Genomic DNA, 27,700 nt, shown 5'->3' with positions numbered 1-27,700 from the left:
GGGGGTGTCCACCACGGCCCCGAGAGAGGTGGGTGCTCCGGCATCGCTCTGGGGTGCGTTTGGGGTGGCAGCAGGGTGGGGAAGAGTTGCTGCAGGAGGAAAGCCGGGCCAGGGACCTCCAGCCGGGGCCTGGCCCCTTCCCCAGCCCCCACCTCCCGGGTGGGATGTGCTGTGGGACCCGGCAGGGCTGGGACCCTGAGTGGTGGCTCTTGGGGGTCCCTTGGGAGCCAGCCCTGAGGGTGGTCGTGGGGATGCTGGGGGCAGGCCAGAGGTGCCTCTGGCTGTGCCTGGGATGATTTGGGAACAGGGAGCTGAGGTTTGCTGCCCAACCTGATCCAGCTTTCCTCAAAATCTGGCGCCTTTCTTGCCTTTTAGCTCAAGTCGGTAACTCAGGGCTTCACCTCCTGTCTCCTGCTCCCTCGCGAGAGGAGGAGCTGGCTGTCCTTCCCCACCATTCCCGTGGACCCGGAGCGCTGGGATCACGGGCTGGCTCCCCAGTTCTCCCTCACCGCCCCCCAGCAGCCCCAGCCCCTGGGTTGGGACCCCCTTTCAGCTCCCTGCGGCCCCTTCATCCCTCCCTGCACAGGGTCCCCCTTCCCAAACCCCCTCCAGCCTCTCGGTGCCGGCTTTTCAGAAGGGAATTCCGCGTGGAATGAGGGAGGAAAACGTGAGGAACGTCGGGAGGGGAGCAGGTTGCTGGCCGGGTCACGGGGAGCCGCCGTTATCTCCGTGCCATCGTGGGCGGCACGTGGGGACACAACGGGACCGGCGGGGCCACCGGGGGCAAAGTGCCGGAGGCAGAGATGGGCTCAAGGCCGTTCTCCCGGGGCACATAAGGGCACTGCCTGGATTCGGCCCATCCCTGCAAGGAGAGGCAGCTCCGCCTTGGGAAATCGTGGATTGATCCCTGCTGGGCAGGCGCAGCCTGGCATGAGCCCCGCTCCAGGAATGGGATTCACCCAGTCCCGGTGCTGCGGATGGGATGGAGAGAAAGGGAACTCTTCTGGTTTGCATAATTTATCTTGGAATCGTGGAATGGTTTCAGTTGAAAGGACCTTAAAGCTCATCCCATTCCACCCCTGCCCTGGGCAGGGACACCTCCCACTGTCCCAGAGTGCTCCAAGCCCCAGTATCCAACCTGGCCTTGGGCACTGCCAGGGATCCAGGGGCAGCCCCAGCTGCTCTGGGCACCCTGTGCCAGGGCCTCCCCACCCTCACTGTAAACTTCCTTCTTTCCATGCGTGGTCCTGCAGGGTTGGTGACACATCTGCTGTCCCTGGCATCCCCTGGGAGCCCTGGTGGGTGCTCCAGCAGCAGCACAGCTTCCCTGGAACACAAAACCCTGCAAGGCCTGAGCTCATTTCCCAAGGGCTCCACAAGCTCCACACTCCGGGATGCTCAGCCCCCCCAGCTGTTTTCGGTCCCGGTGTGGGGGTGGCAGCTGTGACACCAAACCTGTGCCGTGGCTCCTGCTTTGAGTGGTCACAGGTCTCACGTGGCTGCTGTGAAGCCCCTGGGGTGGCAGGAATCCCATGGGAACAGGCATTCCCCTTCCCTGGCAGCACTCCGGCTGCTTTCCCTTTGGCCAGGGGCATAGAACAGCCTTGGCCCCCCCACTTCCTTCCCCTGCTCCTGTGGTCCCCTGGAGGTGCTGGGATGTCCCCAAGGTGGTGACGGCAGCATCCCTGTGTGGGATCCAGCCTGGGAGACACAGGGAAGTGGGGAATCCGGGGCTGGTTTGGGATGGGTGAACACAGAGAGGGGGAGGATCCAGGCTCCTCCTTGGGGACGGGCTTGGGACTGTTGGGGCTGGATTATCTGGAGCAGGATGGCTTTTTTTTTAAAGTTCTTTGCCAGAAAGGTGATTTTTATTCCCTTGTATCTCTGGATTTTTACACTCCTTCCTTTCCAAAAGGGAAACCCAAACAGAGTTGCCTGGTGTCTCCATATGAGCCCTGTGCCCTCCTCCCTGTCTGTTGCTTTTCCAGCTGCTGCTTTTCTTTTCCTTCGGGGTTTGTCCCTTTTAGTTTTGATCCTTCCCTTTTTCTCCCTGGGAATGAGAAGTGTGAGCAACCAGGAATCTCCTCTCAAAATTAGATTTGGTGCAAAATGTGACCCATTCATGGAAAAAATAGCATTTTCTCATGGAAAAGTACCCACGTCTGTAAAAAAACTGGAATATCCCCCTTGTTTCAGTGCAGGGGACTCAGTCTGGGGACAGTGGCCCAGTTGGGGGGGGTTTCAGGCCTCAGGACTGGGGACTGATCCCTCCATCCTGGTGCTGCTGGAGCTGCCCAGGTGCCGGGGCTGCTGAGGCTCCTGGAAGGGCTCAGGGGTTGGGATTGGGATTGAATCCTGGGGTGCTGGAGCTTCCTGAGCTCTCCGTGTGGGAGCACGGCTGGTGACGGAGCTTGGGTTTGGGATTGGGGATCAAATCTTGGGGTGCCGAAGCTTCCTGAGCTCCCTGTGGGATCACAGCTGGTGATCCTGGAGCTCCTGGGTACCCGCTCAGGTTTGGGATTGGGGTAAATCCTGGAGTGTGGGAGTTTCCCGAGCTCCCTGTCAGAGCACGGCTGGTGACAGAGCTTGGGGTCGAGCTTTGAGTCCCGGGCTGCCGGAGCTCCCCCAGCTCCCCGTCAGAGCACACCTGCTGCCGGAGCTCCCGCCTTAGGGCCGGGATTAAATCCCGGGGTGCTGGCGCTTCCCGGGCTCCCTCCCGGAGCTCCCGGCCACCCTGTCGCCCTTTTATGTGCGGGTGTCCCGCTGGAGCCGCGGCGGGGCCACCGCCGGGAGCCTGATTGGCTCCACACCCCTGCGCCGCTTCCAGGTTGGCGTTTCCTCCTCCCGCGGCCAGGTAAAGCCTTCCCGACCCGGCACCGGCCTCCCACCCGCGCAACTCGCTCCGGCTCGCCTCAGGGTTTTTGGTTTTTTTCCCTTTCCCTTCCTTGTTTTCCCTCCCTTTTTTCCCCCTTTTCCCCCCGTTTTCCGGGCCGGGCCCGTCCCCGCGCGGGGGGATGAGCAGCGGGCTGGTGGACGCCGCGGTCTTGGCGCCGCTCAAACCCGTCACCATGTCCGGGGACCCCCACGAGGACACCCCTGTCTTCGAGGACATCAAAGCCCCTTCCCGGCCCCTGGAGAACCCCCCCGACCTGGCGCAGGTAAGCGTTGGGAAGGGGCCGCTTCCACCCGCTCAGGTGCGCGGAGCCTCCCGAAAAACCCCTGGATTTGGGCTGAATTCTGCTTTGTTTTTCCCGTCGTTGCTGCGACACCTCCGTGGCTTTGTCGGCTCCCGCTTCCCCCTCCGCCGGCTTTCCTCCTGGGCGTGTTGGGTTTCGTTTGGGAGTTTTGGGGTTGGGTTTTTTTGCCTCCTGTCTGCCTTCAAAGCTCCTCGTCGTCCGTGTGGGCTTTGCTCCCACTCCAGGGTTCAATCCCTGGCCCCTGGGATTGGCAGGTGAGGGCTGTCCAGGGGCTCTCCCACTGGCAAGGACAGGACGTGGGCCCTGGGATTGCTGTGCCCGCGTGTGCTGGACGAGAAACGGGACCTTCTTTTCCATTTTATTTTATTCCCTGTATTTTTCTGCTGCCACAGCGGGGAAGGAATGCTCCTCGAGATTCCCTGGCAGCATTCCCCCTAGATAAAGACCTGGATAAGTGGCTTTGGGATGTTCCTGCAGGCCCAGCCCTATCCTGGGCCCTGCTGCCCACCCCAGCCAGGGGGACGAGGCTCCGTGTCCCACCACAGAGCCTCCAGCCGCTCATCCCACTGCGAAGAGTGGCTGGGGCGGGCCCGGCCCCCCCCTGGAGCCGTGGTTTCCCCCTTTTCCCGCTCCGTGGGGCGCGGGGTGCCCGGGATAATGATTAACCCCGAGCCCCACGGCCCCAGCGCCATTTTGATCCGGGCGGGAATGCTCCGGCCCCCGGCTCCAGGGACACGCAGGGACCCTCACCCCGGTTCTGCTCCTCCGGAGACCCCCGGGAGGGCACTGCCAGCAGGGGTGGCACCAGCCAGGGCTTGGGGCTGTGTGTCCACTGCCCCTTCCCTTGTCCCCATGTCACCAATGTTCCAAGGGCCATTTTGGGGCTCTGGCCGTCACAGGGAGGCAAAGGCCAGGTCTGCATCTCTGGATTTCCTGGAGATCTGGGATCCACAGGGGCTGCCAGCAGTGCTCACGGATGCGGGGTCAAACTGGGGACCATTCCTCCTTCCCCTGCGATCTTCCTGCCCCTCTGTGCCAGGGTTGGGGTTACCTGGATCAGAAGCGGGGTGGTGGCTCTTGGAAAGCTGGGGATTATCTCTGGGGCCTTCCCAGGGGGAAGAGCTGTCAGCTCCCTCCAAACCTCCCCAAAACGGGCTGGGGAGGCTGAGCTTGGCTTTTTTCCTTTTTCCATCTGGGTGGGATGAGGCAGCAGGGCCGTGACCAGTGGGGCAGTGTGGCCGTGGCCAGCCCTGAGCCACCTCAGGGGGACACCCGTGGCTGGAGACACCTTCCCCCCCAGTCTTTGCTGCTCTTCCAAGGAAAAGGGGGTTTGATCTCACTTTGCTCTGGGGTGGTGGCAGCGGAGGGGTGGCCTTGGAGGTGTCACCCCTTTGCCAGTGACCCTCCTGTGACCCTTTAGGGATCCTGGGACTGTGGGGCTGAGCAGATCCCACGGATCCCCAAACCCACCCAGGGAGCGGGACCATGAGTGGGACACCCTGAGAGCCCCGGGCTGCACCCCACATCCCCGGGGAGGAGTTTTCCATGCTCTGGCCCCTTTCTCCCAGCGGATTCCAGAGGCTGTGGCGCTGTGGGAGCTGTGGCTGGAGGGTGGAAAAGCTGGAAGGCCGCAGGGCTGGGAAGCCTTTGCTCCAGAGGGTTTTTATCAGTTTGACGAGGCTGGTGCCAAAGGCTGTGACCTGTCAGGCTCCAGCTCGGAGCAATTCCCGCTGCTCCGGCTGCCCGGGCTCGGGAAAAGGCAGGAGCAAATTATCTCCGTGGTTTCGAAGTGCCAGTGCCATATATCCCCCTAAAATTGCTTTTCAGGTGGGATCTCTTTGCTGTCAAAAATTTTACTGGATCTGCCTCAGCTCCTCTGTGGAATTTCCAGTCAGCTTTTCCCTTTCCTTGGCTTTTCCAACCACCCGGCCCCGAGTTAAAAAGGGAGAGAAAAGAGGAGGGAAAAGCGCTTGTGAAAGGAAAGTTTTCCTTCCTGATTTGAGTCATATCAGCCAGAAAAAGCATTTTCTTCTTGAAATCTCCAGAGGTGGATGCTGGAGGGAATAATAATAATAATAATAATAATAATAATAATAATAATAATAATAATACAATCATAATAATAAAATACCAAGAATAATATTAATAATATTAATAATATTAATAATAAAAAGCAAAAGCAAGGCACGTCCAGGGAACGTTTCAGGAGAGGAGGAGCCGATCCCTTTGTGTGGCTATCAGGTTCCCGGGATGAGTGAGGAGCCTGTGGGATTTATCCCTGCTCCCACCTGGCTCCCACAGCGTTCCCGGGCACCTGGGGCTGGAGGAGCATCCCGGCATCATGCAGGGCCTGGAAGAACAGGGCAGGAATTGGCTCCTCCAGGCTTCCCTGCAGCTGTGGGCAGGTGGCTCTGAGGATCCTCGAGGATTTGGGAAGGCAATCCCTGTCTTCCTGGCTCCAGCCGGGAATTCTGGTGTTGGAGGTTGTTGAGAGAGCGAAGGAGCTGCTGGGAAGAGAGAGATGGACAAAGCCCCAGCCTGGCCCTGGGTTTAACCCCTTCCTGCCTGTGCTAGGCCCCGGGGCAGTTGTGGTGGGGCTGGTGAGCTCCCAGTGGGGCTGAGGTTGCTGTGGGAAACAGGGAAGATCCTGCTGAGTGTGGAAAGGGATTTTCCTTGGGTGCAGGCTGAGGAACAGCAGCAAAGGGCTCCCTTTGTGTCCCCTGATCCTGATTCCTGCCCCACGGGCACTTCCTCACCCTGTCCTCGGCTCCCTCGGGCTGGGTCAGGGGCTCAGGAGGAATAAAACACCTCGGGCACCTGGGAGGTGCCTGGACACATCGGATGGGATCAGGAAAGTGCCGTTCCCAGAGCTTTTCCTGGCACTCCCCATCCTCAGTGCCGGGACTGGCCCTTCCCAGACCCTTCCAGCAGTGTGAAAGAATGGTGGGACAGGGTGGAAGTGCTGTGGTGCTCCTCTGTCTTCGTCTTGGCAGGGATTTTGCTGCTGGATCACAGGAGAAGCCGGATCCAGCAGTTTTAGGAATGCTCCGGCTTTCAGGAGCTGTTTCAGTCCTGCCCTGTCCCTGTGCCACGTCCTGCACCTCCTTTGGTGCCACATCCTGGTCGTGAACGTGGCTGTGGTGGCCTGAGGGTGGCTGTCCCTTGGAGCAGGGATGGCTTTTCCTGCTCCTTGGTGCTCCAGCGCCTTGCACAGCCCAGCTGGAACCAGGGTGGTGGGTCCTGGCCAGGGCCAGGAGAGCCCTGCCTGCCATAAAAAAATCTCCTTTATTTATTAGGAGAGATGTTGGAGTGCCCGGCACAGCTCCCGGGGGATGATTCATTTCCTTGGGCTCCCAGGAGCTGCAGGCAGGGAATAAATTTGGCTTTTCTGCAGGGAAAGGGGAGATGGCGACTTTGGAATTTTGCTCTGGACCTGGAATGAAATGCTGGGGGGAGAATCATGGATGTTCTGCCCTTGGGGATCCTCCTGGCTTTGGAGAAGGGTTCAGAAATTCCATGGAAGTGTGCAAAATCCGTTTCCAAAGGGTGCTGGCAGCCCGGGCAGGCTCCAGGGTGTGCAGGAATGGTGTGGGAGAGATGGGAAGTTAAATCCAGGCAAGGAGGAATGGGCACAGCTGATCCCTCTGGCACGAGGATGGGTTTGGGAGCTGGTGGGGCTGAGCCTTGCATGAGGGATCTCCAGAGGGAGGGATCCTTCCCTCTGCTTTGCTTTGGGATCAGCTGATCCCGATGTTTTCGGGACCAGCCTGTGGATTTGCAAGTCTGATGGGCTTTGTGCCTGGCAGGTGTCTGCAGGGCCACAAGGAATTGGGGTAGATTCCCAGAAAGGATCCCTTTATCCCGCTAATTCTGCAGGAAGACCCTCAGGAGAATCCCCAGCCCACCCCTGTGTCAGGGGTTGGTCCCATGGCTGAGCGACTCCAGAGGCAGCAGGATAAACCCAGTGAGCCAAAACGCGGGAAATTCGGGGGGTTCATCCTCAATATTCGTTACTTTATTTTCCTGGAGTTCCCCGGGTGGGTGCAGGAGGGAGTGAGGAGCGGGATGGAAGGAGGAGCAGCGTGGAACAGCTCCCCGGAATCGCTCGGCCGAACTTTGAGCTGCGGAGCGCCGCGGCTTTGTCCCGGTGTGGGACAAAGGCTGATTGTTCTCCTGCGGGAAGTCTGCCTCGGGAAGGGGACAGGGATTCCAGGTGTGCCGTGCTCATCCTCCTCCCCGCCACCTGCCCTCCGCTGGGCTCAGCTGGAAAAGCGCCTGTGGCCCGGTGGTTTTTCCTTTTTGGGAACCTGCGGAAGGCGGGGATGAGCGGGGCGCTCCGATCCAGCGCATTTCCCTTCATCCCCGCTCCCGAGCGGTGTGTGGGGAGCGAACCCCGCCGCCTGAACTCACTGCCCGGCCTTTGGGGAATGCATTTCTGGCTCGTGCATCACCGCCCGGGAGTTTTCCCCCTCTCAAACCTGTTCGGTCACCTCCCGGCGCTGTTTTGTTCTCCTTCCCTGCTCCACTGAGTTCTTTTATCCAACCCATCCACTGCAAATAATCGCACTTACGAGCGTCTTGTGAGCTCGATTGCAGTGTTTGCTTTCCTCGTGCTCCATTGGCGAATTCCCGGAGTCACAGGGTCCCGCCGGGCTCTGGGGATTGGAGAACTCGTGTTTACAATTCAGGTGTTCTCAGAACTTGAGCTAGCATGAAAACCCTCCAAAAAAACCCCATGGGCTGTTTACCACATCAAAGAGCTTCAGCCCCGTTCGAGCTCGGCTTGAAACTCAAACAAAGAATCTTTCACTGAGTTCAGAAATGCTGCGAGAATTCTTGGAAAATTAAGGTTTTCTCAGTGTGGTGGGGAGGGACCTTCACGTTCCCACCCAGAGCAGGATTTGCGGCTATTAAACCGCATTTCAGCACCTCGCTGTTTGTAGGATTTTCAGTGCAAGCGGGAGAGGGGAATGGCAAGGAATTCACCCCGGTGTAGCTGCTGTGAAAACAAAGGTTTATCCCGAACCCCGGCATAGTATCCATCCCTTATCACATCCCTCACACCTGAGGCACTTTGTCTCATGGATCTGAACCCATCCTGGACAGGCCAGAGGATGTGGATGCTCTCCAGCCCATCCAGCCCGTGGGGGTTTTTTGGTTGTGTATTTATTTACCCCAAATATTTTAATGTTGTCTCTACAAAATCCTCATTTTGCTGCTCCTCAGGGATATTTCGGGGAGCTGAACCTGGGAATGGCTGTATATGTTACAATTCCTCACAATGAGCAGGTTTGGTGTCCTCTGAACTGTGGAAAGGCCCCAGATTTGTTGGGAATACCAGAACATCTCCCCAGCTGCTTATTCAAACCATTTCCGAGCGTTTCGTTCTGGGCAGCTTCCAACATTTGGGGGTTTGGTGGTTCTGCGGCGTGGGAGAAACTCAAAGCCATTAATTGGGGGTTTGTCATCCCCTCAGGGACCCCAGGAGTGTCCCAGTCCTTGTGTTTCCCAGGGCTGGCATTGCCCAGGCTCCCAAATGCTCCCACTGGAGCCTCTCCAGGGCTCGGAGCCTTCTCTGGGAGCTGTTATTGGCCATAATCAACCTCCCTTAATAAACAGCAGCTGGGGATTCCTTTATACACAGGGAAAACGTGGAAGGCCCTGGATCTGGAGGAAACTCTGGATTTCTGCTCCCAGGCCAACACCAGGAGCACAGAGGCCGCTGCTGGTGCAGGGCGGGGAACGAGGTGATGGTTAAGGTCCCTTCCCACCCAAACCATTCCACGATCCCACAAAATACTCAGGATGGGACACGTGGCTGTAGGAATGGGGGCTGCAGGAATGGATCTGCTCCAGTGTCCCCCTCAGTCCCTGTTTTGGCAGAATCTTCTCGGCCTGGGGAAGTTCAAGCTTGGAAGAAGAGTTGGCCCAGCCCAGCGTTCCCACCTGCCTCAGGGGTTTGGTTTGTGCTCCCAACTGCTCTGGGAGGAAGTTGGGGCCGCAGGGATGGTGGGATTTGCTGTCTGCATGTGAAACCTGACCTTGCCCGGGGTCTGCCCCGTGGTTTCCTGGGAAGAACAGGATTTGTGGCCTGTTTGGTGGGATCTGGATGCCAGGAGGGCTCCACAAGCCCCGGCAAGCAGCTGGTGACTCATTCCATTGTCAGTCCTTGGGAATGTGCTGCCTTGGAGAGGAGTGTGAGCTTCCACAGGGACTGAGGGAGGCAGAGTGAATCCCACCAGCTGGGGGGGATCCCTGGGAGCTCCGAAGCCTCTCCCATGGCACGTTCAGGATTTAGGGCAGGGATGTGTGACTGGGGGAGCTGGAAAGCTCAAAGACAATCCTGGTGTCCTGTGGCCAGGAAGAGGTGGATAAATTTGTCCAGGTCATCCTGGTGACATCCAAGAGTCAGGGAGAGGGTGGCCTGGGATGGAGCTGGGTCCAGAAGGAGCAATGGAGCTGCAGGGAGGGCCCTGCTCCTGGCTGATGCCAAATTCAGCTCTGATTTGTGCTGTGTAACCCAGGGTTCCTTGAGTCCCGCCGTGCTTTGGCTGGGGCTGGAGCAGCTCCAAGCCTCCCCATCTTCCAGGAGTTGAAAGGGTGTTAGATCATTCCCTTTCTCCCAAAGAACCATCCAAGGGGCTGTAGCAGCTCACACCAGGAGTCAGCCCAGCTCGGCCTCCAGGAGCTTTGATGGAAAACCTGCCCTTGCCTTTCAGGGGCTCCACCTCAGCCTTTGCTGAGCAGGAGCAGCTCAGAAATCATGGAGTGTGAATATCCTGGAAGCTGTGGAGGTCCAGCTCCCTTAAATCCTCATGTCCTCCCTCCCCACGCTTTGAGAGTTGTCCTCACACCGCGTTGGAGCAATGGGAGAGGGGAGAGGCCATCCCTGATTCCCCCCTTCTTTCCAGCTCCATCCGGTGCTGAGGCGGCTCTTGGTGGTTCTGCAGAAGTGGGATCAACCCCAAAAATGTGGATCAACGCCAGTGCCAACATGGCACCTCCCACCCTGCCATCTGGAGAAGCTCCTTTGGTTTTCCCTTCCCGCTCCAGGCTCCGTGTCTCCAAGGTTTTGGGTTTTTTCAGTCCAATGATGGATTCAAACCTTTATTTTTGGCAAGGCTTCTGTTTGCTGCTGGAGCCTGGCTGTTCCCAGCTGCTCCTCTTCCAGCCCCTTGACCTTGGAGCTGGCTGAGGGTGTTTTCCCTGGCTCCCTTGGCCTTTGGGATTGTGGCATGGTCCCAGTAATAAATACCTGAGCTGGATTGCCTCGGAGGGAGCCTTTATCAGCTGCTGGAGGGAAGGAACTGCGAGCACAGTCAGTGAGTCCGGGAATGGGGCTGCCTGGCTGGAGATTCCCGGCCTCCCTGGCTGCTGGGAAGTCGTTATTGGCTCGGGGAGTTGCAACACAGGGCAGGAAGGAGCACTGGGATAACCCTCAGGAGCTCCTGGGCCATCCATGGGCACAGACCTGGAGAAGGGAGGATCCATGTCCTGCTCCAGAAGCTGGAGAGCTCGGGGATGGACGCCTCTGCCAGGCTCCTCCCTGGGCACGGGATTTCAGCATGGATCCCCACTTCCCAGGTGGCCAAAACTCGGGAATTTTAAACACCCCAACAGCCCTTGGGGACAGCTGTGACCCCAGGGGGCTGAGCACCCCCAGCACCCTCCGTGTGCAGGGACAGTGAGGGGGTGGATTCTGCTCCCAAAGGGATTTGGGGCGTCCCCATCTCCCTGTGCTCCTGGGGGCATTTCACAGCAGGTAAAGGTGGCTTTGGGACACCCCCAGCACTCTGAACCCCCAGGTCTGGGCAGGATGGGGGACTCACACCCTTTATCCATGGCCTGGCAGGGAATTGTGCAGGAAAAGGGGAAACTGTTGGGCTGGAAGATGTAAAGGTTGGATTTGATCGCCTTAGAGATGTTTTCCAACCCAAATAATCCATGAATGCTTCGAGGGCAGCCCCTCACCCTGGAGTTGCTCTGAACCCCCAGGTCTGGGCAGGATGAGGAGCTCACATCCTTTATCTGTGGCCTGGCAGGGAATTGCTGCAGGGAAAGGGGAAATGTCTGGAGTGGATGATGTAAACCTTGGACTTGATCACCTCAGAGGTCTTTCCCAACCCAAACAACCCATGAATGCTTTGAGGGCAGCCCCGCATCCTGGAGTTGTTCTGAGCAAGCAGGGGAGCTCATCCAGGGCCTTCCTGGGCCCAGCACATTCCCACGGGAGCTCGGATTCCATCCGGGATTCGGCTTTGTTGTTTACGGCAGCCAAACGTTGGGCACTTGAAAGGAAGAGTCCCGGGGCTTTCTTTGCTAATCCCGTTTTACAGAGAGTTCCAGGAGACTTGAGGAACAAACAGAAAATAACGTCGATCCAGGTCGGTATCAAACCCAAATGATCAGAGGGACAAATATTTACCCAGGTCAATATTTAACCAGGAGACAATAAACGCTGATATTGAACCAAATCTGGATATAAATACAGGCTATTTATAAAGCGAGCCTGCACAGGGGCACTGCCAGGGCCGTGCCAGGGGGGTTGATTGATGATTATCCTGCCCATTGTTTGCTGATTCCCTCGGAGGCTGGAGTTTCGTGCAGGTGCACGGAGGAGAAAGAGCCCGGGCTGGGTTGTGGCACGACCGTTGTGCCACACCTGTGCTCCCGGGGTCCCTGGTGCCGGGGACAGGCCCCCCTTTCCCGTTGGAGCCGTGTCCAGCTGTTCCCCCATTCCCTGAACCCCCACCTAGGAACGGTTTGGGTTGGGAGGGGCATCAAAGCTCACCCAGGTTCAACCCTGACACCTCCCACTGTCCCAGGCTGCTCCCAGCCCCAATGTCCAGCCTGGCCTTGGGCACTGCCAGGGATCCAGGGGCAGCCCCAGCTAAAATCCCATCCAGCCCTGCCCTCTGGCACTGGGAAGCCATTCCCTGTGTCCTGTCCCTCCATGCCCTGTCCCCAGTCCCTCTCCAGCTCTTCTGGAGCCCCTTTAGGCCCTGCAAGGGGCTCTGAGCTCTCCCTGGAGCCTTCTTCTCTCCAGGTGAGCACCCCCAGCTCTCCCAGCCTGGCTCCAGAGCCCTTGGAGCAGCTCCGTGGCCTCCTCTGGATTTATTCCAGCAGTTCTGCATCCTCCTGATGCTGAACCCCGGGGCTGGCTGCTCGTGGCTGCCCTGCCTGGACACAGGTGACATTCCTCCTGCCCCCCCATCCCCAAAGCTCTTTGCAGCAGTGACAGCACCATAGCGGGGGCTGCCTGTGAGCAGGAGCCTGGCATCCAGCTGAGAAGGAATCTCACGCCTCCCCCCCCCCCGCCTGTGCCAGCCCCTCCCTGTGCCACCTTCAGAGCTCGTTGCCTGTTTAGCAAACACTGATTTCCCTCCTCGTGCCCTGGCGCTGCCCGGGTGCTGACAACACCTGATGTTCCTCCGGCCGTTTGTCATTTATCACCTGCGGATTAGGAGGTGTTTAATCAGGGACAGCCACGTCCCGCCCCCGCCCCGCCAGCCCCAGCCCAGATCTCCGTGCTCGTGGTTAATCCGGGTTTAGCTGGGGCCTGCCAAGAAATGTTTGTGTTGGACTCTGCTTGAATCGATCTCGGTGCTGATAACAGCTCCCCTGGCCTGGGACAGCTGATCCAGGGATAGAGGGCTCCCAGGCTCCTGCAGGATTTATGGGAACGGGCAGGGGTGGAGGGTCTCGTGCCCACCCCTCTGAGCCACTGGAGAATCCACTCCGGAGAGCTGGGATGGCATTGCCCTGTTCATCGAGCCACTGGTTTTACTGGGGCTGGGGGCTTCACATCCTCCAGCTCTCCCAGGGGCTGCTCCTGAGGTTAGCCCATCCTCCAGGGAATTCTGGTCGCCAGGTTTGGGTGTGCTGAGTGTTACACTGCTGGTCCAGTGACACAAACTGGTGTCCAGTGGCCTTACTGGAGTGGACAAAGTACTGGTTTGTGCCTTTTCCTTCTCATTTTTATTTTGGTTTCTTTTCCCTGGCAAATTGAGGAGATGCTTCTCCAGGGTTGAACTTGTGTGACTCCGGGGGGGAAATCCCCCTGGAATTCAGTGCTTTGGCTGTGCGAGAGGAGTTTTGTGTTGGCTTTCCCTTCCTGGCCACGTAAAGATGGCTTCAAGTCAAAGAGAATGGGTTTGGATGGGATATTGGGAAGGAATTCCTGGCTGGGAGGGTGGGGAGGCCCTGGAAGAGGTTTCCCAGAGAAACTGTGGCTGCCCCTGGATCCCTGGAAGTGTCCCAGGCCAGGTTGGACAGGGCTTGGAGACAGCCAGCAGAGCAGAGGCTTTATTGGTCTCCAGTTGTGTTTCATCCCAAAACGAGGATCCAGCACCTGGAACTCCCCTGCAGGCTTGGGATTACCTGGGGAAGAGCTTGGCTGGAGGACACAGGAGCTTCTTCCAGTGGTTCTTCCAGTGATGGGACACAGCCTTCAGCCCCAAAGCCCAGGAGATTTCTTGTTTAAGCATCTCCTCGTGCTTCCATGGCCACGTGGAGCCCATGGATCTCCAGGGATGGCAGCTCTCAGCATTCCCAGCCTGCTGACATCCCTCCTCTGGGACCTCTGGTCTGTTGTGGCCTTGCAAGGAACATTCTCCATTTAGGTGCAATCCCAGGATATGAACACCTCAAAAAATGGGAAAACTCAGTCCACTGAGTTGGTTTTCCTGGTTTTCTGTGTGCCAGAGGGAAACCTGTGCTGGTTTTGCGCCCGTGCTGGTCTCAGTGACCATCCCAAACTGGGAGGGGACGGGAGGCTTTTCCAGGGTCCTGTTGGACTGGAGGAATGGGATAGGTTTGGGTGAAACCAGGTGGTTGTGGAGAAGAGGGACACGCTGGAAGTGAGCAGGGGAAGGATGTGGAGTGAGGATGAGCCCACAGGAGACTGGTAAATGCTGGTTTGGGATTTGGAGAAATCCCAGATCTCTTCCCCTCTGCTTGGTGCTGGAGGACGGTGGCCTGTCTGGAGCACTGACCTTGGAGAAAGGTCTGAGGGATGTGGGAAGAGCCCTCAGCCCTCTGTGGGAATTTGGGAGAGGTGGAGGCAGGAGAAGGGAGAGGTGCAGGACGTTTGTGAGCACATCGTCATCTGTATGGGGGTGATAAAGGGGATTTCAGGTGCCGTGCCTCAGTTTCCTCGGGAGTGCTCTGTACTTCCCGTTTGTCTCTTCTTTCCAAAGAGGCTTCCCTGTTCCTCCTCAGACAAGCTCCAACCCATGGTGGGCAACCACCAACCCATGGTGGGCAATCACCAGCTGCTTCCATGTCACGGGGTGTGGGGTGGGAGGAGACACCGGTGGCAGGGGGGACACCTGGAGGCCCTGGGGGGCTCTGGGAGGCTGTGGGAGGCTCTGGGGGGTGCTGCCCTCCTTGGCCAGGGGTTTTTGAGGGGGGTCTTTGGGGTGGCCAAGCTGGGGAGGACACCCCACTAACCCAGCCCTGCCTCCTGCAGCTGCACCCCATGAGGATGGACCAGCGGATGCCACCGCTCATCCTGGAGGTGAGTGGCTTCCCTCGTTCCTTCCCCTGCATCCTCCTGCTCCCGTTGGTGACAGGAATCACAGAAGTCTCCAAGAGGTTGAGCTGGGACACCCCCCACTTCCCATTCCCACTTTCTCCCTCCATCCCCGCTGGCAGCCAGGACAGGTCCCTCCGTCTCTGCCAGTCCCGCGTGCCAGCGCGTCACTGCCACCGCCATGGCTTGTGTGTCCCCACGGGCTGCATCCCAGCGCCTGTGACAGGAGCCAGGAGCGACAGCCAGGGCACCCAAGTGCTGGAGTGGCACTGGGTCACCTCAGCTGGACTGACGACTTTGTAGGATCATGGAACGGTTTAATTTGGAAAAGCCCTCTAAGATCACCCAGCCCAACCATTCCCCAGCACTGCCAAGGCCACCACTGGCCCCTGTCGCCACGTGCCACGTCCAGAAGGCTGTGAAACCCCTCCAGGGATGGGGACTCCAGCCAGGCCTGGAGAATCCTTTTTGGAGAAAATTTCCCCAATATCCACCCTGAGCCTCCCCTGGCCCAGCCTGAGGCTGTTCCCTCTCCTCCTGTCCCTGTTCCCTGGGAGCAGAGCCCGACCTCCCCGGCTGCCCCCTCCTGTCAGGGACTTGTGCAGAGCCACAAGGTCCCCCCTGAGCCTCCTTTGCTCCAGCCTGAGCCCCTTCCCAGCTCCCTCAGGAACTCTCCAGCCCCTTCCCAGCTCCCTCAGCCACTGGATGTGGATGTGGCATTGGCTGGGAAGTGCTTTGGGGTCAGAGGTGCCAGCACCTGGCCAGGCAGTGTTTTCCAGGCGTTTCTGGGCCACAAAAAAAAACTTCCCATTTCTCCCAGTGGGAAAGACGATGGTGCTTGGGATTCCTGCACAACTGTGGCGTAGTGGAGAATTCCATGGGGTGGAACTGTTGTTGTCCAGGTCCTGCACACACACACAGAGCAGAGGGGCCGGGCTGGTGTCCCTCACCACCCCTTTCTCCAGGAGCCTGAAGGGGAATTACTGTGGTTTTTTAATGGAAAAACTGGGAAAAGGCTGTGCTCTGCAGGGAGGGGTGGTCATGGAGGGAGGGAGGTTGGGTGACACCAAACACGGCACAGGCAGAGGATAGGGGGTCTCCAGATTTGGGATCTGAAATTCGGGCCCTGCATGGAATCCTTTAGTTTGGAAAGGCCCTCTGAGCTCCACACCTCTCCACGTTTGTATTCCTGCCCGGTCCCTGCGGCAGAAGGACCTTCCCTTGGGAACTGCAGGTGAGAAAGTGAAATGCCCGAGATAAGGGAAGTGTGGAAGGAAAAGGCACCCAGCACCTTGCCCTGCCCCTGCTCCTGCCAAGTGGGGCCGTTCATTGCTCAGGAATGTGCGGCATCCCGAGGCGCCCGGGGTGAGCTGATTCCCAAGGGAACCCGGCCTGTGCCAGCCTGGCTGCCAGGAGTGCCCAGGGCTCGGCTCCAGGGCTTTGGTTCTCCCGAGGGAGGGAACCCGCGCTGGGCACCACGGGGAGCAGGGAGGCAATCAGGGAGGCAGTCGGGGTTGGAGCTCTCCATGAGGATGGAATGGAGATGAGGGGACCCAGGTCCTTCCCCTGCCTCCTGCTGATGCCTCAGGGTAAAGAGGGAGGGCAGGCACCAGGGACAGGAGCCAGGGAACGGCTGGAGCTGGGCCAGGGAGGGGTTTAGGTTGGATATCAGGAAAGGTCCTTCCCCCAGAGGGTGCTGGGCACTGCCCAGGCTCCCCAGGTAATGGGCATTGCCCCGAGGCTGCCAGAGCTCCAGGAGCTCTGCCAGGGATGCCCAGGGTGGGGCTGTTGGGGTGTCTGTGCAGGACCAGGGGCTGGACTGGATGATCCCTGGGGGTCCCTTCCAGCTTGGGATATTCTGTGACTCCATGAGTAGCTTCCAGAACCCTGAGCCAGGGTTCCCTGTCCAGAGGAGCTGCTTGAGCTTCCTTTAACCAGGACAGCAGCTTCCAGGACCTCCACGTTCGACGAGAACAGACATGTCGCGGTTGGACTCGATGACCTTCGAGGTCTTTTCCAAGCACAGCAATTCCCTGATTCCATAGGGCTCCCAGCACGGTGTGTACACACAGCAGTCCCAGCACGGCCCTTCCCAGCCCGGCCTCCCTGAGCTCCTTCCCGAGTGGCACAGGGTGGATTTGTGGCTGTCCCCGTGCCTGGGTGACAGCCAGCTCAGCCATGTGTTGCCAGCACGGCTCCCAGAGGTGCAAAGGCTCTTTGAACGAGCTGGAAGCTCCGTGATCCTTTCCCTGGAAAGGGCGAGGAAATCTCTTGGCTCCCTCCCAGCTTTGTTAAGAGCCCTGAGGTGGCAGCAGGGCCGACTTTGGCCCATGGCACTCTGGTGACACGGTTCAGGGCTGGAAACCTCGGCTCAGGGCGTGGGCTGAGCTCGGCTCCTGCTCCTGGAGTGCGCTCCGGGCTCCGCCAGGGAAACCTGGTGGTTTTCCAGCTGCTCTCCATTGGAACGAGGCTCCGAGGGCTTTGACACTTGGAGAACCATGTAATTAAGGGTTGGAGCTCTGCACAAGAGCTTCAGTGCTGGGATCTGCCACCACAGTGAGCAGAACCTGAGTCACCCAGTGCCAGCAGATGAATTTCCTCGAGGATTTCTCCATCAGGTTGCTGGATTGTTGGGCCTGGATCCAGTGGGATGCCACAGCAGGCGGGAACCAGGAGGGGAAGGAACCGGAGCCAGAGGTTCTGGTAGCTTGGAGGAGCCAGGCTTGTAAAAACAGCTCTGTAAAACCAAAACTAACCCAAAGGTTAGGCCAGGGCTGAGTCACTGCCCAGGTGAGGCAGGAAGGCAGGAACTGTTCCCATTTTAGGCTCAGAACCCACTGAGTAAGTGGCAACATCACTTAGATTTCTAGGCCCAAATTATTCCCAATTAATTAAAGATATTGTCCTAGAATTCCTCAGTTCATTAAAGAGACTGGCCCAGAATAAAACACTCCTCAGGCTGCTGAGTTTAAAGGAGACCAGAGCCAGCGTGTCCAAGGTGGGCTGCAGATCCAACCTGAGGTGTGATCCTGGCTGGATTCATCCCATTCCCGGTGCTTGTGTGGCCAAAGCTTTGTAGCCAAAGCTCTGTAGCCAAAGCTTGCTTCCCCTTTATCAGGTGTGATTTGTGTCCTACCTGCATCCTCTCCCTGGCTGCCCGCTGTTATCAGGGAGATAGGGAGGGGGGAAGTGGGGCAGAGGCCGCTGATTCAGCCCTGGGGAGTCTGGCTGAGTCAGACCCGGAGCTAAATCACCTCAGCTCGGCTTCCTGGGCCGTTCCTGCTGCTCCCTCCATTTCCTGCTTGCTCAAATCCCTGCTGGACGTTGGCCTCCACCCACTGGGTGTCAAGGTCACCTTTCCCAGCTCCCGTGTCTGTGTTTTTGCCCCAGGCACGCTCGGAGATGGACAAGTACCTGTCCAGCGAGGTGCCGCCCATGCCGATGCTCCCGGATAAGAAGTACCGCCGGGAGAGCGCCTCGGTGGTGGACGAGTTCTTCTCCACGGAGAAGCCCAGCTCCACGCCCTACAGCGTGAACATCAACGTCATCCTGCCGGACACCACGCACCTGCGCACGGGGCTCTACCGGCCCCCCAAATCCATGGCCCCCTTCCCTCAGATCAAAACCGAGCCCGGCACCGGCTTCTCCCAGCCCTGCTCGTCCGCCTCCGGCCCCACGCAGACGCTGCCCGACTTCACCAGCGTGTTCAGCATGCCCCAGTCGGTGGCGGTCAACAACATCTTCATCAAGAATGAGATGCCCGCGGAGATCCCGTTATCCGCGCACCCGCAGCAGTCCCAGCTCTTCCAGCTGCCCCTGGGCGGTGCCGGCGCCGACATTCCCACCCTGGCGTCCTCCTCCAGCAGCAGCACCACGGCCATCAGCTGCCTCAGCGGGGTCACCATGTCCACGGGCTCCATGGCCAGCGTGGCCCACAGACCTGTGCAGCCAGCAGGGCCCCTCAAGCAGTACCCGCACGTGGCCCAGGGACAGGGAAGCTTCGGAAACATCCCCGGGCAGTTCTACCCCGCCCCAGGGGTGACTCTGCCCCCCTCGCCCCCCAACTCGCAGCCCGGCAGCCCCGAGAACCAACCCGAGCTCATCAACACCATCTCTCCCCCGCCGTCCTACGAGGCCACTTTTGGACTGAAGCTGGTCCAGTCGTCCCAGATCCCCCCAGTCCCCAACGGCATCGGGGGCCTCTCCCAGGGGCACATCGCGATGCAGCCCCCCAAGTACAACCGGCGCAACAACCCCGAGCTGGAGAAGAGGAGGATCCACCACTGTGACTACCCAGGTGTGCTCATGGTGGGCTCTGGGGGGCTCTTGGCACCCCGAGGATGGGTGGGGGTGTCCAGGGAGGATAATTGAGATCCCTTTTGGAATGGAGCTGTGGATGGAGCCCCAGGGAAGCGGGAGGGAGTAGAAGAGGTTGATCCCACCAGCATGGTGCGGTTCCTGTTTTGTCCCCTTCCCTCTCCCTTTACACTCTGGCAAAAGCAACTCAGAGAGGCAGAGAGCTCCTGCAAGGCCAGGGATGCTCCTGGGAATCTGCACCTGGGAATCTGCTCCTGGGTTGCTGCTTCGCTCTGGTCTCTCCCAACCCCAAGCAGCCACGTGAAGCCACTCTGCCATTCCCACTGACTCTTCCTTTCCCTCTGTCTCACAGCGGGTGGAAAACCAGCAGGGAATTCCCCCAAGGAGACCCAGACTCTCTCTGTAGCCCCAGCTCTGATCTTCCAAAGGCAATGAGCTGAATGTCCCGGTGCTGTCCTGCCATGGCTCCGTGGCTGCATCAGGAGCTGTGGAAGGGCACTCACGGAATGGTTTGGATTGGAAGGGACATTTAAAGGCCATGTCATGCCACCTCCTGCCATGGGCAGGGACATCTTCCACTATCCCAGGTTGATCCAAGCCCTCAAGCTGGGGATCAGCCCAGAGATGCTCTCGCTGCCCCTGGATCCCTGGAAGTCTCCTAGGCTGGGGTGGATGGGGCTTGGAGCAGCCTGGGATAGTGGAAGGTGTCCCTGCCATGGCAGGTGGCACTGGGTGATCTTGCCTTCCAAGCCAAACCATCTGGGATTCCATGACACACATCAGGGAAGCAAATCCCACTGAGAGATCCCAGTGAGAGCAGTCTGAGGGCTTGGAAATCACGGCTCCTGGAGCCAGGACACACCTCCCACTTCCTGGGCTGATCCCCAGTGCTGACCAGTTGGGGATTAGCAAACAGTTTTCCCATGGGGGTGTGTGAATGAGGAAAGTCACTTCCTAACTGCCTCCTGTGAGATTTATGGGCTCTTTCCATGGCATGGGAGTGGCTGGAGGTCAGCCCAGAGGCTCTGCCTGCTCCAGGTCCTGTCTCCAGCCATGATCCCAGGAGGGGAAAAGCAGCTCCTGCCCGTCCTGAGCAGGACAGGCCCTGTCCTGCTGATCCTGGGCAAGAGGCTCCTCTGGGCTGGGTGGAAACGCTGGGATGAAAAATGTCCCCGTGCTGCTTGTGCAGGTGATAAAAATTCAAATTCGTATTTGAATGTCCTCGTCAAAACACAAAGCAGCAGGGCCAGAAAGGGCAGCAGAGGCTTCCTTAAGCTTTGTCCAGCTGAAACCTGGGAGCAATTAAACCCAACTCGTTTTGAGACACCTGCTGCTGCAACTTTTCCCCAGCCCTGGTGTTTCTGTTAAACCCTGTCTTTGATTAAACCTGTTCTTGCTGATCTTGTGAAAACACTTGTCCCTGGCTCTGTTCTGGCACCTGGAAGCCAAGCTGTGACTGTCCCTGGCTCTTTCCTCCTTCCTGGAACATTTGTACCACATCTGCTGGGCCGGGGCTGTTACAAAACCCAGCCTTGCAAAGTGATATCAGCTGTGACTGGAATCCAGGGAGACAAAGGGCAGCACAAAACCAGAAATGGGGGGGGGAATCGAGGGTTTTCATCCTGCTGGTGGAAAAAGGGGTTTGAACCTCTGTGCTTGATCCTTCCCCCGCTATTTCCCAGCACAATTCCCATGGGTGGCAGGAGAAGGTGTTCGAGTCTGTCTGCCTCAGAGCAAACGCTCTTTAGTTAATACTGAGCCCGAGCCAGGCTTATTTGCATGGCCCAGCTCTGTCCCTCACCTCAAACACCAGGGTTTTTTTGAGCAAGTGCCCCTTTCCCACAGGGAAATTGTGGTTTTTTTCTGTCCTTGCAGGTTGCTCAAAGGTTTACACCAAGAGCTCCCACCTGAAGGCACATCAGAGGACTCACACAGGTAAGAGCAGCTCCAGGAAGTGCTGCCAGCCTCAGGTACCAAACCCCCCCAAAAGGGAGAGATGGGATTTTGGGAAGGAATTCCTGGCTGCGAGGGTGGGGAGACCCTGGAAGAGGTTTCCCAGAGCAGCTGTGGCTGCCCCTGGATCCCTGGAAGTGTCCAAGGCCAGGCTGGACACTGGGGCTTGGAGCAGCCTGGGACAGTGGGAGTTACCATGGTGTGAGATGAGCTTTAAGGTCCCTCCCAACCTGATTTGTTCCTTGATTCTGTGCTTTTCTGTCGCTCTGAGCTCTTCCCTTGAGATGTCCCAAATCCTACCCGGGGCTGATCCTGCTGACCCTCCAGGAAGGTTGCAGAAGGCCTGTGTTGCATGTTTGGGACCTCTGAGGAGACCGGGGCATCTCTTTTGTGTCAGAGCTCCCAAGGAGAGGGGGGAACCCCTCGTGTCTCCTTGGGCACCACTCCCTCCAAACCCACCCAGAGAAGGGCTCCCAATCCGTGCAGGGCTGGGCTGTGCCCTCATTCCCGAGGGTGCCATGGTGCAGACAGGGACCCCAGCACGGAGCAGCTCCTGCTCAGCTCCCCTGGGCCGATCCCAGCTCCGTGACACTCGTGCCGTGCATTCAAGCCCCAGCGCCCTCATTAAGGCATTTATTATACCTGAAACCTTATCAGATCCCCAGGTAGTCCAGGAACCATCAGTGCCCTCATAAATCTCTTTTATAGGAGGGCTGATCTTTACTGAGAGCAATTAAGCCGGGCCCAGAGTTCACTTCTCTTTTTTATGAACAACGACCAAACCCTGCTCTGCGGCTGGGAATTGGTTCTTGCTCTTGGCTCCGTTCCTTCCTCCCCTTATCAGCCCTTCAAACAAAGAATTTCGCTTTGTGGGTGAGCCACGATGTTTTTTTGGCAGGGGCTGGGGAGGAGGGGGCTGGAAAAGAGCACGGAAGGGGTGGAAGAAAGGAACAGGAAGGATGTTGTCCCAGAGCTGGGTGCCGATAGGGATTTATCGCAGTCTGGAATCAGGGCTTTAAAATTAAATTAAACATCTCTTGTCCCTTCTGGTTGGGAGCACAGGGTTTAGCTCCGTGCCCAGGACATTGGGCACCTCCTTACCCATCACATATAAAAATGTACCCAGGAAAACTTTCAAACTGGGTTTGAAATCCAGTAAAATTCTGGTTTTTCCAAGTTTCCCAGTGATCAAGGAGGAAATCCAAGTGGCTTTGCCTCCTTCCCTTCCCCTCCTGTGAGAGGGAAGGGCGGAGAGGTGAGGGAGGATGTGAGCTGAGGGGTCAGGAGAACTGGTGGGGGTGTGGGATGAGCAAAAAGCAGGGAATCCAATCCAGAGCCGTTGTACAACCCAGGCCCGGGATCTCTGCATCCAATGTTTTTAAGCCTCACGTTTTGCTTTGCCTCGCTGAGCTCATCACCAGGGCTGCAAGAGCAAGGACTCACCCCAAATCCTACCTCAGCTCCATCATCCAAAGGGTTAAAAATGTCCCTTCTCCCATTCCCTGCCTGAGCAATCCATGATCTGGGAGCTCTTTCCTTGTGGTTTCCCGTTGCCAGGGGCCGGGTGTTTTCCTCTCCTGGAGCCACCATTCATTTCCTGGGTGCCATTGTGAGATTAAATATAAACCCCTGGGGCCGGGAATGCCACCTTGGATCCTTTGTTTGAGCCCGCCCTGCCGTGCTGTCCTGGGAGACACAGCCAGCTCCCAGGACAATGGAAAACCTGGGACAATGGGAAACCTTGGGCTTCTATCCTGGAGATCAACCTGGCATTGTTTGGGAGCAAAGGGCCTTGGTGGGGTTGACCCAGCCAGGTGACCTGGAGGGGACAAAGCTGCAAGGGGCAAATCCTGCCTTTGGGAATATCCTGCTTTGGGGAAAATCCTACTTTGGGGAAAATCCTACTTTGGGCAAACCCTACCTTTGTCTTGGCACGTCCCAAGTCCTGTAAAACCCCCACCAAGTCCTTGTAAATCCTCTGCAAGTGCTGTGTTTACCCGAGCCATAAAAACACCCCTCTGTTTCCCACGGAGCAGTGCCCGGGGTTTTTGGAGGAGCAGGATGTGCTCGTGCTGCTCTGCCACCTCCAGGTTCACACATCCGTGGTTTTGTGCTTTTCCCACTCTGGGCAAAGCACTGGAGATCGTGCCGTGGCTGATTTCACTTCCCTGACCAAACGTGGCATTCCCAGCCCTGGAATTATCCAAGGCTGGGTTGGATAGGACTTGGATCTAGTGCACGGTGGAACCCGGTCTGGTGGAACCTGGCCTGGGGAAGATGGGCTTTAAGGTCCCTTCCAAGACAAGGCATTCCAGGATTCCCTGGTTCTGCAGAGCAGCCTGTGGGAGGAAGGGCTCCCTGGGCAGCAGGGAGAAGAAGGAATCCCTGTAAACTGATGTCGTCCCTGGAAGTTGGTGTAGGAATCCCTGGAAGTTGGTGGAACCTGGTCTGGGCAGGGTGGAACGTGAAGGGCTTTAAGGTCCCTTCCAAGCCAAGCTGTTCCAGGATTCCCTGATTCCACGGAGCAGCCTGGGAGAGGAAGGGCTCCCTGGGCAACATGGGGAGGAAGGAATCCCTGGAAGTCGGTGTAGGAATCCCTGGAAGTCGGTGTAGGAACCCCTGGATGTCAGTGCAATATGACAGGCTTCCAAGTCAAGGCATTCCAGGATTCCCTGGATCTGCGGAGCAGCTTGTGGGAGGAAGAGCTCCCTGCAAGCATGGGGAGGTGTCCCTGGAAGCACGGGCAGGAAGGAATCCCTGGAAGCACGGCAGGGCAGGGCACACATGCCCGTGCACGCGTGCTGCGTGCGGACGTGCGCTCCCGCCGCGCCGCTGCACCCGGCAATTGGCCCAGGAAAGGGTAAATATTTGAGGTCGGGAATGTCAGCACATTCCCTGAACTCTGCCTGCTTGTTCAGGCTGTTAAGAGCAGCACTAATATTTGAGAGCACCACGCCCTGCGTGGGGACAGGGCCGCAGCCAGGGTTCAGCCCCGCGGCCCCGCTGGAAGCGGCCGCGGGCTTTTCCGGCCCAGTTCCCAGCTGGCTGGGAAGGTGCCCGGTTGAATGGATTTGGGTTGGGAATGGGTGTGTTTGGGAGGGAGGGGGAGAGGGCACGGGGATGACATCACCTGAACGCTCTGAGGGAAACACAATGCGTTGTGTACAGAGCTGCTGGCGGGGAACTTGGAGGTGTGGAGCGTTAGGTCACGGAATCCTGGAATGGTTTGGCTTGGGAGGGGTCTTTAAAGGCTGTCTGATCCTTTAGGGACGCCTTCCACCAGACCAGGTTGCTCCAAACCCCATCCAATCTGGCCTTGAGCACTTCCAGGGATGGGACAGCTGCCAACATTGGACGGAGGTTTCAAAAAAATTTAGATTTTTCAGACTGAAATTTAGATTTAGAGCCCTTCTCTTCCTCCTGGCACCTCCCACCACCCCCACCTTCCTCAGGAATTTTCGGCTTTTTATTAAAAAAAAAAAAAACTAATTCAGAAGTTGTTTTTAGCCAGAAATGCTCCAAAATCCCACAGGAGCTCGGAGAGCACTGGAAGGCAAAGCAGGAGGGGGTGGAGAGGGACGAGACCTGGGTGGTGCAGCTCCGTCTTTGGTCCCTCGCTGGCTCTGGGCTGAGCGCTGCGGGGAGCCCTGGCAGTGCCAAGGAAGTTGGGCGTGTCCCAGAGGCTGGGGGGCGTTTTTGGGAGGCTGGGCACACGTGTGACCGGTGGCTGTCCCCTGGCCAGGCGAGAAGCCCTACAAGTGCACGTGGGAAGGCTGTGACTGGCGCTTCGCCCGCTCGGACGAGCTCACCCGGCACTACCGCAAGCACACGGGGGCCAAGCCCTTCAAGTGCCTGGCCTGCGGCCGCTGCTTCTCCCGCTCCGACCACCTGGCCCTGCACATGAAGAGGCACCAGAATTAGGAGCCGCCTCCCTTCCCACTTCTCCGAGAGCAGCTCAAACTCTTCCCGTCTCCCAGGGAAGAACCTGTACATAGGAATGACCCCGCGCCGCGATCAACCGAGGCGGCAGGAGAGCTCCTGCCAGCCTGGCCCCGACTCTGGTTTCACAAGAGACTGAAACCCACCCAGCTCATTTCAGACGAGCCCTGATTGCAGACTGAGCTCCTGACGAGCCTCCTGGTGGCACCGGGCCGACAGAGCCAGGATTCCCAAGGGCTTTCTTCCAGCAGTCCTGCTATTTATTTGTCACTCAGGAGCGACTTCATGTCTCAAGGCCTTTTGGGACGATTTTTGCCCCTTTGGTGAGGTCCAGGAGGATGTGACAGCTTGGCTGTGACAGGTCTCACTTGGACCCTCTTGGCCAGTCCCATGGCATGGCCATGGATGTGGCACCACATCCCTTGGTGTGACCATGGATATGACACTCTGTCCCATGGTGTGACCATGGATGCGGCACCGGTGCCATGGTGTAACCATGGATGTGACCCCTGTCCCATGGTGTGACCATGGATGTGACCCCTGTCCCTTGGTGTGACCACAGATGTGACACCACGTCCCTCAGTGTAACCATGGATGTGACCCCTGTCCCTTGGTGTGACCATGGATGTGGCACCGGTGCCGTGCCAGAACAGGAGCCATGCCCAGGGCTCTTGGGGGTGACAATCCCAGTCTCTGTGGGGGCATAGAAGAACAGACCTGTGACAAACTCACCCTTCAAACAAGGGACAGCACAAAAGCAGGTGACAAAAGCGTCACCTGTGTCCCACTGAGCCCATTGCTGGCAGCCACCTCACGCGGGACTGCCAACGCCTGCCCTGCCTGGTCAGGTTTTTATGGTTGTGTCCTTAGCATTTCTGCTTCCAAGAGGAATCTGGACTTCAGGTGTCGCTGGGGGGACCAGCCTGGGTTTGAAGCTACCCAGGGGACAACAAAAGAGCCACTGCTGAAGGTCTGGAGTCCCAGAATCCGCCAGTGGTGCCCTTCCCCAAAATCCTCCCACAAGGACTCGGTGGCCACCAGTCACACCGGGCCTGTGCTGTTGCCATTCCATCAGATGGGGAAAAACAAAAAAGGGAAAAAAGCATCTGGGAACCAAATTCCAATAAATCCTGCAGTTCAGAGTGGAATCTGGAATCACATGACTACCTCACAGGTTCACCGCCTCCGGCTCCCTAAGCTCCTTACCCCCATCCCATGGGATGCACATCCCTGTTCTCCAAAGCCTTCCAGGGGTTAAATTTGGGCACAACAAGAGCCAGTTCCAAGAGCAGCTGGGAGGGTTGTAAATAAATCAGGAACAAATAACGGGCCTGCTGTGTCCAACAGAATATTGATTTCTTCCACGCCCGCCTCCTCTCTTATTTTTCCTTGGATAAATTCGGGTGGCGCACGGACTGATGTGTGGGATGGAAGGCTGGACCATGGCATGGCCAGGTGGCTGGAATTTGGAGGCCACTCCTCTCTGCTGTTGCCAAAGCCACTGCTGGCTTCCTGGTTGTTCTATTCCTTGGAGAAACAGAACCAACCCCAACCCCGCCGCTCTGTTTGGCAGGAGAGGAGGGCAGGAAGGATTTGGGGTCGATGTTGTGCTGTAGGCTTTGGGATGGACGATGGTCCAGCTCTGCGGCGACTCCTCCTGTGGCTCTTGAGCCAGGAGCCTCCCGTGCCACCAGGGAGGGTGGGAGTGGAGGGGGTGACAGGTCATGGAATTGCTGGGTGGTTTTCCCAACAGTGGGAGCAGTTTTCCAGCCCTCAGCACCAACCTCCACGCCCCAGGGTGGTTTTTTCGGGGCACCTCCTGTGGTTGAAGCGCCCCAAGGCAGGAGCCAAAGCACAAAGCACAAAGCACAAGGTCCCCGCGTGCGTCACCCTCAGCCCCACCCACGGCCCTCTCAGAGGGGTCTCTTCACCCCCCTCTGCCTCTTCCCATCCCTAATTCCCCTCTCTCCCCACCCTGTGATGCTGATGGAGCCCAAAACCAGTTTGCTGAAAACCAGCACAAAGCCAAACCCACCAACAGGCAGCTTGAAATCCGAGGGGAGCTGGACACGATTTTCCTGCTAATCTTGGGAATTTTTTTCCCTCCAGCCTCTGCTTGTCCTCCCCTGGACTCTGTGTGTGTAAATATATAAATATATATATATTTTTTTTAAATTTGATGAGGGGCAGAAGTGTTTTAGCACCCAGCCACTGCTCTGCATGCAAACTCCTCACGTGCAAATGCTTCTTTGTTTTGAAAAATGAAAATCATGGCAAATCCTCGGCTTTTATTCCTTTATTTTCCTATGGACAGAGTGGACAGCTCTGGGTTTGCGTTGGTGGCCGAGGGCAGTTGTTTTTGGGGAGAAATCCGGGGAGATGGGGAGTGGTGCTGGTGGAGCCTTGTGACACTCATGACAAACGACGGTCCCTCCCTCCCCGGTCCCCTGGGACACTTTGGGAAAGCTTTGCAAGGAGTGGATCAAACGCTGGAATGTGGGTGCCCCACCTCTGTTTGAGAACAGGGAGAAAATCGCTGTAAATAGGCCAAAAGTGCTGTGTGACTCCGGGGGTTCTTCCAGGTGATCCTTTATTATCCAAGATGAGCACAATGGGAAAGAAATTGGGACCTGGAAAATGTGGGGAGGGAAGATTTCTTTTCCTGGAATGCTGTGTTTGTTAAAGAGCCCCTCTCCCCCACCGAACTCCCCCAGGAATATTGATCCATCTCCTATTTTGTAATAAAATTTTATCACCTGCA

At 57.8% G+C, this 27,700-nt stretch overlaps 1 protein-coding gene and 1 long non-coding RNA gene across 3 annotated transcripts; one reads left to right on the top strand and one right to left on the bottom strand.

Moving 5' to 3' along the window:
* On the top strand, nucleotides 1–27,700 carry LOC103622127 (Krueppel-like factor 5). 2 transcript variants are annotated; one of them, XM_008641032.2, is made up of 5 exons: nucleotides 1–28; nucleotides 14,668–14,715; nucleotides 18,121–19,027; nucleotides 20,923–20,982; nucleotides 24,743–27,700. In XM_008641032.2, the coding sequence occupies exons 2-5, from the start codon at nucleotides 14,677–14,679 to the stop codon at nucleotides 24,919–24,921; spliced, it is 1,185 nt and encodes a 394-aa protein (XP_008639254.2). In that variant the 5' UTR covers nucleotides 1–28; nucleotides 14,668–14,676; the 3' UTR covers nucleotides 24,922–27,700. The 2 variants fall into 2 exon arrangements, with proteins under 2 accessions (XP_008639254.2, XP_017597085.1); XM_017741596.1 differs by lacking the exon at nucleotides 1–28 and adding an exon at nucleotides 2,408–3,158.
* Nucleotides 7,190–7,756, bottom strand: LOC108448498. The gene is made up of 2 exons (XR_001864388.1): nucleotides 7,676–7,756; nucleotides 7,190–7,504 (listed from the first exon to the last, which is right to left on the bottom strand). It is a non-coding gene; the product is annotated as an uncharacterized LOC108448498 (long non-coding RNA).

Source organism: Corvus brachyrhynchos, unplaced genomic scaffold (assembly GCF_000691975.1).
Source record: "Corvus brachyrhynchos isolate BGI_N302 unplaced genomic scaffold, ASM69197v1 scaffold351, whole genome shotgun sequence".
Lineage (NCBI taxonomy): Eukaryota > Metazoa > Chordata > Aves > Passeriformes > Corvidae > Corvus > Corvus brachyrhynchos.
The sequence above is the reverse complement of the archived record's forward strand: the minus strand, read 5'-3'. Positions and strand labels throughout refer to the sequence as shown.

Coding starts and splice junctions, on each gene's coding strand:
- LOC103622127 (XM_017741596.1), top strand. CDS start 3,015: ATGAGCAGCGGGCTGGTGGACGCCGCGGTCTTGGCGCCGCTCAAACCC. Junction 14,716..18,120: donor TGCCACCGCTCATCCTGGAG/GTGAGTGGCTTC, acceptor TTTTTGCCCCAG/GCACGCTCGGAGATGGACAA. Junction 19,028..20,922: donor CCACCACTGTGACTACCCAG/GTGTGCTCATGG, acceptor CTGTCCTTGCAG/GTTGCTCAAAGGTTTACACC.